We start from the raw sequence: 11402 nt of genomic DNA on the forward strand, positions 1-11402 counted from the left end.
TAGATTAAGCACCCTCAACGAGACAAATTTTTGCAAGTGAGAACGAGAGTAAGAAGACACCACTTTTGCGAAACCAATCGACATCATATGTGGGTAACCTTTTACATTTATTTCACGGATATTGTTGCTTGATGCGCTTGCCGAAAATAGAGATGTTGCCAAATCATGAATGAGATCATGCATCTTGAAATAAGTTCGACCATATTTAACTTCAATCTCTTGGAAGAAAGACCTCAAGTATAATTCATTCCATACTTCATTACCTACATCCTCTAGCTCCAAGTTTCCTTTCGATAAAAGAAAACCCTGTGCCATCTAGAGAGAGATTAGATTTTCCTTTTCCATCTCGGTATCCTTTGGGAATACTGAACAATATGCAAAGCATTGTCTCAAATCAAGTGGAAGATGATGGTAACTAAGTCTCAAGGCAGGCAGAATAGAACTTTCTTCTTGAGGCAATTTCCAAATCTCACTATCTCTCACATGTTCCCACTGTCTTTCTTCTCTCTTGAAGAGCAAAATACCTCCAAGAGTTTTAGATGCTAGAGGCACACCACCACATTTTTTCACAATATCCTTTCCGATAGCCACAAGATTAAGATTTATTTCTTCTTGGTGCCCAAATGCACGTTGCATGAACAACAACCAACAATCTTCTTGAGACAAATTTGACAATTCATATGGTTGCAATGTTTCCATAATTGATCCAACCTTTTCAAGACGAGTAGTGGTTAGAATAGAAGCACCACTTGCTCCAACCATCAAGACTTGTCTTAACTTAGCCCCCTTATCCCGATCTTCATTCCAAACATCATCTAAGACAAGCAAATATTTTTTTCCATTCAGCAAGTCCTGTCAAAAGAGGGCATTTTTAAACCTAAAAAAAACGCTAAGGGCAATTTTGATCCAATAGATGGAAGGAGGGCATTTTTAAACCCTTTGTAATACGTTAAGGGCATTTTTAACCCTTTTCCCAAGTTAATAATGGTGAAGTATGTGAGTTAATATCTTAAAAGGTCACTCAACTTTGAAATTTTATTGTCACGACCCGATTTCTCAAGTCATGATGACACCTACTATAACCCACCAGTAGGTAAGCCAACCCGTAACCCGGAACAACAAGTAATGGGTCTAAGGGTAGAAACTAAACAAAAGTAGGCAAATAACAATATAAACAGGCGGAAGCAAACCAAAAACATATATACAAATAAAGATCCTTCCCAGAACCTGAAAGTCACTAGTACAGAGCTACTAACAAAATGAGTACAAGTCCCAAAAGTGGACAACAGAGACTAGACTGTCTCGAAAGGAAAAAGACAAGTCTATATATACAGATGGAGACTGAAATAGTACAAAACGCCGTGTGCTCACCCTCGTCTCCGATCAGACTGCTCCAAGCTCGATCAACGCTGGTTACTAGTGCCCGGACCTGCATCACGAAATAGATGCAGAGCGTAGCATGAGTACCAAAACAACAGGTACCCAATAGGCATCATAGGCCGACTGAACTTGAAAAGTAAAGGCAATAAGAAAAGAAGGAATAATACAAACCGAGGGTCAAGAGCGGAAATCTAAGTAACAATGGAATGCACACGAGTGTAGAAAGAACTAACTAAAGTCGGAGCAAGCGTATCGCCTAGCTAAGGCCCAAACTATCAGGATCAATTCTGCTACACCAGTCTACAGGGATCTAAGTCGGCCGAGCGACGTCGGGACAAAACTAAGGCCTATTGGATCCGAATCATGTATTCTAAGGCAAGCCCTAGTCAAACCTAAACTAAGGCCCAAACGCTTCAACAAATAGTAAATTAAGCATGCAAGCACTCCACATAGCGAGGAGGGTCAATTAATAACACAAAGCATGCTCACAGTTACCCGATAATTCTCGAAATAGGCCGAAAACATGATCTCTTAACACCTATGTAGGATTCAATAATTACCCAACCCAAATTCCAACTAATCAACATGCATTCACATTCTCGAGCTCAATCTAAGAGAGGGAACCTGTAGCCTACCTGTAGGCCGATCACACGCGCTCCAAAATCACTTCTCCGGAGCTTTCCCTTTCCGAACGGTCTCGAAATGCTGCCCCGCTATCAAAAATAGAATCACAACATTAATACGGTCGTTTAGACACCAAAATCACAACAAACGGAGACAGGTCAATTTTGGAGTCAAAAAGGGAATCGTGGGACCCGCGCAGGAAATTTCAAAATTAACCCCAAAAGTGGATCCTAACCAGTTCCCCCAGCTCATGTCCCAAAATGGGACACAATTCGGGGCTCGGGAACAACACAATATCAACATGCAACTAAAACCCAAATTTTCTCAAAAATTAGAAATGGGACAGCAGTTGAATCAGTGTATTTACCAAAAACGGGCGATCTACAGTAAAATCTGACAACACCACAATGTTCTCCTCGAAAAACCACTCAAGATAGCCTCAAAAATCACTGAAATCGGACCTAAAAAGGCTGAGAAAACAAGTCTCAAAATCTTCCAAAATCAAGCTCACAAAAAGGGTGTGGCAGCAGGTATTTCACGAAATTTACCTCAAACGGAGACCCCAAATCACTATCCGAGCTCACCAGCGCGTTGTCCTCGAAAAATATCACAACTTTGCCTTTTGAATCGCCCAAATCGGTTGAGAGATGAGAGAGTTATGAGGGTTTGAAGTTTTGGAAATGTTGCTGGTTTTTCTGCATTTATTGCAGAAATCTGCAATAATTTCCAAAATTTAAAACTTCGATGGGGTGCTCCGATCTCTTTCGGAACCCCGTGTACGCAAACGAGATATGCAACCATACCAAATTCAACATTTCAGACTCAACGGCGCAGTCGAAATTTCCATCAGAGGTCATTTCGATAAAAAGTGGGTCCTACTTCCAAAAGCCCTTTTAAGTCAAAACCCACAAAAGTGCTCGGAAAGATATCTAAAACCTCCAGACACAAAAGAAGGGTCAATCTAGACCAAACTTGACATTCCGGAGCTAACCGCACTGTCAAAATTCTTATCCGAGCGCGTTTACTCAAAATGTTGATCAAAGTCAAACTTAGGCTTAAACTTAAAGTTAAAACGCCTAATCGCACCGACTCACACTGAAAACCTCGGGAGTCATGACGACCATGCTACTAGCCTAAAATGACCCTTTCGGAGCTGATGGAATCGTCAGAATTGGATTTTGATGTCATCTTCTTTAACTTTTGATCGAAAATGATCGTTCAAGGTTCATAAGCTCCAAAACACAAAAACTCGCACCAAGACCAAACGAACGACCAGGTGACCGAACTGTCAGTTCCAGCAAGTCATAAATGACTTAGGGTCGCTATAGAAATGCTCTAAATGACACACAGAAGGAAAGACACAGAAATGACCATGAGGGTCATTACATTTATCTAATAAAGTCATTGAACTTTGTTTTGTATCATTAAAATCACTAAACTTAGACCTTTCTATCAATAAAATTACTCAATCAAATTTATAATTAAAAAGAATATTGGCATGGAAAAATAAATTATCATTTTTATATCATGTAAATATAAATTCCACAATTAAATAAAATTAAAGAAATCTCATTAAGGACTTTTACTTCCTCTCACAAAACTTTTTCAAAAAATCAATTAAAATGTATATCCAAACACAATTTTAAATTTCAAAACTTATTTATCAACAATTTTAAAAAATAATTTTTTCAAGCTTGAACAAATCTATGTCAACGTTAGCAAACCGTGGAATTACAAAGGAACAGTAAGATCTTTACCAATTATATTTAGCAAGAAAAGAAATGAAACAAAAGATATGGTAGAGCTAGGACAGTTATTGTATGAGGTCTACCCAATGCTAGATGCAGAGGCGCATAATAGATCGATATGAACATCATGAGCTGTCCCGTAATAAAACCAGTTGTTGCTGATACCTTCTTCTCAGTTCCTTCTTCCATAACCAGAGCTCGGAGAAGGAAGAGGTAAGAGGGCCCTATGGAGAATGTGGCCAGAAATCCATAATAGAGTCCGATCTAAATAGATTGCATGCCGAAGAACTCATTAATTAATGTTCTATTTTTGACATTTGTTTATTGTTTTTCTTCCTGTTTTGGATTTAATTTGTAGTTTTGCTTAAATACTTATACTCATTTTTTATTTAAGAGGCAAACTAAATACTATGGCATTACAGTAATACCAAAATATGTTTCACTAAGAAAAAAATATTCATTTATTTATTAAATCACGACTAAATTATACAATAATATCATAAAAAATATTTGTTTCCGTGATTAAGTTTCCCCGAACTTTTTTTAATAAGTTTTTTTTAAATTTTTTTTATTTATTTATTTGTGGGTTCGTGCTTATATGACATAAAAATAATAATTTATTTTGCTATGTTAATATTTTTTTTAATGATAAATTTAATTGAGTGATTTCATTGATAGAAAGGTTTAAGTTTAGTGATTTTATTGCTATAAAATAAAGTTTAATAATTTTGCTAGATAAATTTTTAAAATTGAGTGACCTTTTGAGATATTAATTTCAAGTATTGTTGAGAAGGAGTATTATCTTTCTTCTCTTTCTTCCTTGACAACAATTTCACCCTTTTTCTTCCTCTTTGGAAGGCAGTTTCCACTTTCCTAATTAATTAATGGGCAAAGGGCAAATATAGTCTTCAACTTTGTGATATTTAATCTTCGTTAAAATATGGACAAAAGACCAATTTATGTCATTATGAAATGGACATTGATAAGTTAAACTTTAAATGAATGACATATATAAGCCTTTTCTTAAAGTTTAATGACATATTTGAGTCCTTTTCTCCAAATGAAACTTACTTCGTTCTGCAGCAATTGCATCTAGTTTCTCCATCATCTCTTTCATCCTTTTCCCGACCTTGTGACTGAAAGTGATAACCTTTGGATGATAACATCCATATTTAGTCTGGTTGAGTCTTGCTGCCTTAGTTTTACATTCATCCAAGATGTCATCAACTTCATATGCAGCAACATTGAGTTTCTGTAACCAATATTCTAGCTGCTTGTCCTTGAGTTGCTTCTCCTGAGCAAGCACAGCTTGGATCGTAGTAAACATGCTTTTAAAACCAAAAAACAATCCAAGTTCCCCTTGTATGAAAGAAGTCATATTGTCTAACAGAATTTGAAGGAAAGCTTCAGCCATATATGTTGAATTCACTATACCTAGCATTTTAAAAGGCCATTGCCTCCACCTCTTCGTCTTGTTCCAGTCGCTGCCCGGAAGAAGGTAGTGTTTTCTTCTTCACAATATTTCTCTTCTCGCTTCTTCTTCTAGTTTCGGAATGACATTTCGATGTTCAAAAATTTTCCTTCTGTGATTGTTGGTTGTTAGTAGTTATTGGTTTGATATTATTTTAGTATGATGTGTGTGTTCTGTTTTGTGCTAAGAATTTAGATTCCGTTCCTTTGTCTTGTATCACTATCTGTTCCATCTTGCCTTTTTTACGAATTAGTAATTTTCGTTTTAGTTCCTCTAGGGCTTTTATCTTGAAGGTTTTTCTTTCTTGCTTATGTGCCAGCTTATAGGTTCGTCATTAGTAGCCTTCTTGAGAGGTTATACTGTGTTTTCCCTCTCGTTTCTTTTCTAAATAGGAGGATTAAGACCAGCAGTAGGTTGTTGTCCGGAATGTCAATCACTTAAAATTATATTCTTGGTCCAACTCGAATCTTGAAGTGTGATATGTGTTTTAGCATAGCTGGTTGTTACTCCTTAATAACACCGTTGTCTTATTTAGTTGTTTGAATGTGACAATGTTGTCTTCTAAAATGACCTGGCGGGCTGTTGTATTTAAAATTTCTGCCCTTTGGCATAATGATTAGCATCATTAGGTTCCATTTGTGGAGTTTAGCTTGATCATTGCATGAGATGTATTATTTGCCTACAGTGAAACATGTTCCCTTTCTCATCCTTTTGTTTTGCCATTGTTTAATGTTGGTGGTTGGTCACATATTTCCTATAATGTAATCTATTCTTGTTGCTCCTTTTGAATGACCCGTATTTTTTATCTGTTCAAGTACATACGCATGTTATTGTTAAGTAGGAAAAATTCGATTGTTGATCCTTGTCATTTGTTAAGTCCGTTTGTTTTTGTCGTCCTAAAAAATTATTTGTTATTTTAGACTAATAGTTGGGTTTGGTTGCATTTTTGTTTCGAGTTTCCTAAATAGCTCTTATTTCAACTAAGTTGTGTTTCATTTGTTCTATTTGATGCGAATGCTAATTCTTGTTTTTTTTTTGTTTGTTGTATGGATCCTCTCTGAGTCCGGAATGGATTTCTTTCCTTTGCATTCTCGAATCAAGCCATAGAGGCTCAAACCTTTTTTGGTCATTAAGTCAACCAGACCATTGGGTGTACAGGGAAGAATATGAAAATGCAAGGGGTTGAAAATTGAATTTCAGATTCCGAAAAAAAAAAAGCCCAAAAGTGGCCAGCAATGGTTTCTAATGATAATGGGCCCAAAAAAGTCTAAAAGAATGGCCTAGCAACAAAATTTTGATGGAATAGGCCCAAAATCATGTTGGAAATTTTAGTACTAGGACAGGCTCAACAAATTTGGAATTTGGGTCAAAGGCCCAAATTCAATATTCCATTCCTTTACTTTTATCTATTTGCTATTGTATTTGACTAACATTTATTTGGATGATGGTTTAACTCAGTGGCGGATCCAGAATTCAATGATCGTGGGTGCTCAATTCTTTTAACAAGCCAAAAAAAAATTCTTTCTAGAAGTTTACTACTAATATTTTTATAATTTAATTAATAAATGAAATAAAAAAAATATGAAAGTGGAAAAACAAAAAGAAATATAAGCAAAATTTTGAAAAAGAAGTCTAAGAAGTTTCTGTTGGCCTTTTTTCAACAAAAAAATAGATGTTGCAGGGGCTCAAACCCTCAATGAAGGGCACCAGCGCTCCTAGAATCCTACTTCAGAACCACAGCGCCCATGGAACACTTTGTTTAATGGGTGCTGAAACAAACATTATATAACATTTTCAGTATTTTCTATACACGTATATAAAGTTTTCGTCGGGATCAATGGGTGCTCGAGCACCCAAAACTCTACACGTGGGTCTGCCCCTGGTTTAACTTAATTAATTTCCCCAAAGGTGGTCATTTCTCTTGCATATTCAAATAAAAATATATATTTTTGTATATACTTATATTCTATACTTAGCTTTGTTTTATCATTAGTCTTTGTCAACACTTGAGTTTTTCCCTTTAGGATGATCCATTAGTTTATTTCCCCTTAAAAAATAATTAAATAAAAAGATAATAATAATAATGATAAAAAATAATAGGGAAAATGTATAAGTACCCCCCCAGCCTATACCCGAAATCCCAGAGACACACCTAACCTTTACTAAGGTCCTATTACTCCCCCGAACTTATTTTATATGTAATATTCTACACCTTTTTGGCCTACGTGGCACTATCTTGTGGGCCTTACGCATGTTGACATTTTTTTCAAGGATAGTGCCACGTAGGCCGAAAAGGGGGTAGAATATTATAGATAAATTAAGTTCGGGGGGGTAATGGGACCTTAGTAAAGGTTATGTGTGTCTCTAGGATTTCGGGCATAGGCTGGGGGGTACTTATGCATTTTCCCAAAATAATAATAATAGTAATAAAAGAATAAGTTTAAACTAAATGAGTTTTTTTTTACTTAATTAAAATTCCAAAAAAAAAAGAAATTAGTCAAAGTCGTTATAGTTCTTTTACTTAATTAAAATTTCAAAAATTAGTTAAAGTCATTTTAGTCAAATCGCCGGTCAACCGCAAGTTAGCGGGCATTCCGAGGGCCTAACACCTTCTCGGAATGTACATTGAACTTCGAACCCTGTTATTTTCAATCAATTTTATCTGTTTAAGTCTTTTGAAAACCTTATATTTTTTCTTTATTTATTACTAAAAATTAAGTGACGACTCTATTTATTTTGGAAATTCGATTTCTCTTAAATCATAAGTTCAATCGATTTTTTGAAACTTAGTCATTTTTCTTTTATCTATATTTTTCGAGTAAAACATATATAACCTCCCCAGAATAGATGCTTGACAAAAGAATATATGTCAACTGATACACGGTCAAATTAGCGAATCTAATATGTAATGTATTCAATAGCTTAGATCTTTTAAATATATACATATTAAGGAATTCAATTAATAATTATCTACGGATTTAAATGTGAATCCAGTTATTACCGTATATTAACTTGAAGTCGGTGTAAAATTCATGAACTTCAAAACAAATGCCATTCCAATCCCTACATCCTGAGAAAGAACTTCCACTTGACTTAATTTCAAGTCTCGAGTTCTTTGTTTAGAATTTTCGTATATGAAGTTGGAATGAAAACTTCAATGCAATTTAAATTAACAAGTAGTCTTGATGACATAACAAATATTTGGAGGATAAAACAAAATCATTTATTTCCGAGTTTTCTTTACCGATAGACCAAATCAATAGTGTTCTATTAAAAATAAGACTGGTAGGGACACTCTGCAATCCCTAAAACAAATTCCTCATATTATTTATTCAAGATGAGATATTATTTCTTCTTTTTTTGTAGGTTGTTGAACTTGACTGCAATTCATTGCTAAAGGAAAACTATATTGGTTGTGGAATTCTATAGTGATAGTCAAATAATTTACGACTAAAATCGGCGAATCTAATAGGCAAGGCAATGTGTGATTCATGTGAATTCAATAATTTTTGTCGAGACCTTTTATATGTATTAAAGAATTCATTAAAGATCTATAAATACTTAGTTGTGAACTCAAATATTGATTTGAGATCGATGTTAGAATTCATAAACTTCAAATCTTGACCGGAGCTCAAGAATGTTTCTTAATTTGACAAAAAATATGTAATCACAAATTAACTTGCGTTAGTAAATTGCATGACATCACTATACATGAGGCAAAATCATTCTTGTGAAAGCAATATTTCGATATACTTTCTTATAAATTCATCTAAAAAAAATAGTAGACTTAGATGTCTTGTATTTTCTCAAAAAAAGTGATTCTATTGATGGGATTTGGTATGATCTCGATGAGATTGATATTCCAATCTTTCTTCTTAGAACGCATTGATGTGACCCATAAGCGAGTCATATAACATGAGACATAGTTAATATTTCCTCTTTTAAGGGCATTAAAATTGCATAAAATATCTAAAGCTAAGACTTTTCTTTCACATATATGTCTTACACATTAACACAGGACCACAAATCACAGCTTTCTGTTCTTGTCGATTCTGTCAAGTTGTAAACTTTGGTATGGTGCTTCCATTCCTTTGACCATTTCCATTTGGAAAAAAATTGTTACTGAAAAATACTTTTTCTAAAAATATGAAACTGTACTCCATTTGTATTTTAAATTAGCGAAAAGGATAAAAAATACTTTTCAATTTTCATTTATCAGTTGATTTTACTTTTATTATTAAAATAAATTGTTATTACCCTCCTGGATCATCCTGAGCTAGGATTTATGACTGCTCAAAGTTGGCCAAAAACTCACTGATTTCCACACTTACCCAAATTTCCAGATTTTTAAATCTTTCCAAAAATATTTCCAAATTTCAAGCTCCTTCAAAGCCACTTCAAATAGTCGGATGTTACAATATATCCCCCTTGGGAACATTCGTCCTCGAATGAGGTTACTTTTATAAGCTAAGGGTGTAACATCAACTCAACATCCAACAATAACCGTGCAAACGCAACAACAATAACGACATGCTCATTATAATTTAAAGAGCACTAAGAAGGAAATTAATACCTTGATCTGCGGATTCAAAGAGATATGGATATCTCTTCTTCATGTCTTCTTCGGCTTCCCAAGTAGCTTCCTTAACAAATTGGCTCCTCTAAAGGACCTTAACTGAGGCTACATCTTTCGTTCTCAACCTACGAACTTGACGATCCAAGATTTGAACAGGAACCTCCTCATAAGATAAGTTATCATTGATCTTTATACTTTCAGTCGGTAGGATCAGTGAAGGATTGCCTATGCACTTCTTCAACATGGAGATGTGAAATACCGGATGAACCGCTGCTAGTTCCTGTGGCAACTCCAACTCATAAGCAACATTGCCAATCCTCTTGGCTATGCGGTAAGGTCCAATATACCGGGGACTGAGTTTCCCCTTCTTACCGAACCTCATAACGCCTTTCATGGGTGAAACCTTCAAATATACCCAATGATCTACTTCAAACTCTAATGCCCTTCTCCTAACATCAGTGTAGGATTTCTGACGACTCTGTGCCATTTTCAACCTCTTTTGAATCACTTTCACTTTCTCCATAGCATGGTGAACTAAATCTGGCCCTATCAACTATGCTTCACCAACTTCAAACCATCCAATAGGAGATCTACATCTTCTCCCATAAAGAGCTTCATATGGAGCCATCTGGATGTTAGAGTGATAACTGTTGTTGTAGGCAAATTCAATTAGAGGTAGGTGATCATCCCAACTACCTTTGAAATCGATTACACAAGCCCTCAACATATCCTCTAAGGTCTGAATAGTGCGTTCTGCTTGCCCATCAGTCTGAGGATGAAAGGCAGTACTTAAGTTCACTTTCGAACCCAAGCCTTTCTGAAAAGATTTCCAGAACTGTGCAGTAAACTGTGCACAAATATCTGAAATAATGGAGATTGGGACTCCATGAAGTCTCACTATCTCTTGAACATACAACTTGGCATAATCTTCTGCTGTATTGGTAGTCTTTACCGGTAGAAAATGAGCTGACTTTGTCATTCTGTCGACAATCACCCAAATAGAATCATGTTGTCTGCGAGATCTTGGCAACCCTATGATGAAATCCATATTGATCATCTCCCACTTCCACTCTGGAAGTTCTATCCTCTGAGCCAAACCACCGGGCCTTTGGTGTTCAACTTTCACTTGTTGGCAATTTGGACACTTAGCAACAAACTCAGCAATGCCCTTCTTCATGCCATTCCACCAATAAACTTCACACAAATCACGATACATCTTGGTAGAACCTGGATGAACGGAATATCTGGAGCTATGAGCTTCTTCCATAATCTTCTCTTGGAGTCCATCTACCATAGGTACACACATTCTACCTTGATATCTTAATACACCATCTCCCCCTTGTTCAAAAGCTAATACTCTTTGCTTCTGAACATTTGCCTTCAACTCCAGCAAAATGGGATCTTGATCTTGCTTCTCTTTCACTTCTGACATAAATGATGACTCGGCCCTGCTCGTCATCGCTATTCCTCCTCCTGCGGAATCTGTAAATCTGACTCCCAGGCATGCCAGTCTGTGCACATCTTTTGCTAACTCTCTCCTTCCTTCTTCAATATGGGCGGTGCTACCCATAGACAACCTGCTCAAAGAATCAGCAACAACATT

At 35.8% G+C, this 11402-nt stretch overlaps 2 protein-coding genes across 2 annotated transcripts in view; both read right to left on the reverse strand.

Moving 5' to 3' along the window:
• The window catches only part of LOC125852825 (disease resistance protein RGA2-like), a 16405-nt gene extending 16090 nt beyond the window's left edge, over window positions 1–315 (reverse strand). The window contains exon 1 of the mRNA XM_049532512.1: window positions 99–315. Within this exon, the coding sequence (XP_049388469.1) occupies window positions 99–315 (217 nt within the window). The remainder of the gene's footprint in view (window positions 1–98) is intronic.
• Window positions 316–4782: 4467 nt separating this feature from the next.
• Window positions 4783–5166, reverse strand: LOC125852826 (putative disease resistance protein RGA3). Its single transcript, XM_049532513.1, has one exon. The coding sequence runs from the start codon at window positions 5164–5166 to the stop codon at window positions 4783–4785; it is 384 nt and encodes a 127-aa protein (XP_049388470.1).
• Between the last annotated feature and the right edge of the window lie 6236 nt (window positions 5167–11402).

The sequence above is a fragment of the Solanum stenotomum genome, unplaced genomic scaffold, assembly GCF_019186545.1.
Source record: "Solanum stenotomum isolate F172 unplaced genomic scaffold, ASM1918654v1 scaffold6101, whole genome shotgun sequence".
NCBI classification, from domain to species: domain Eukaryota; kingdom Viridiplantae; phylum Streptophyta; class Magnoliopsida; order Solanales; family Solanaceae; genus Solanum; species Solanum stenotomum.

Bases quoted from the DNA above. Each gene is read 5' to 3' on its own strand.
- LOC125852826 (XM_049532513.1), bottom strand. From the start codon at position 5,166: ATGGCTGAAGCTTTCCTTCAAATTCTGTTAGACAATATGACTTCTTTC.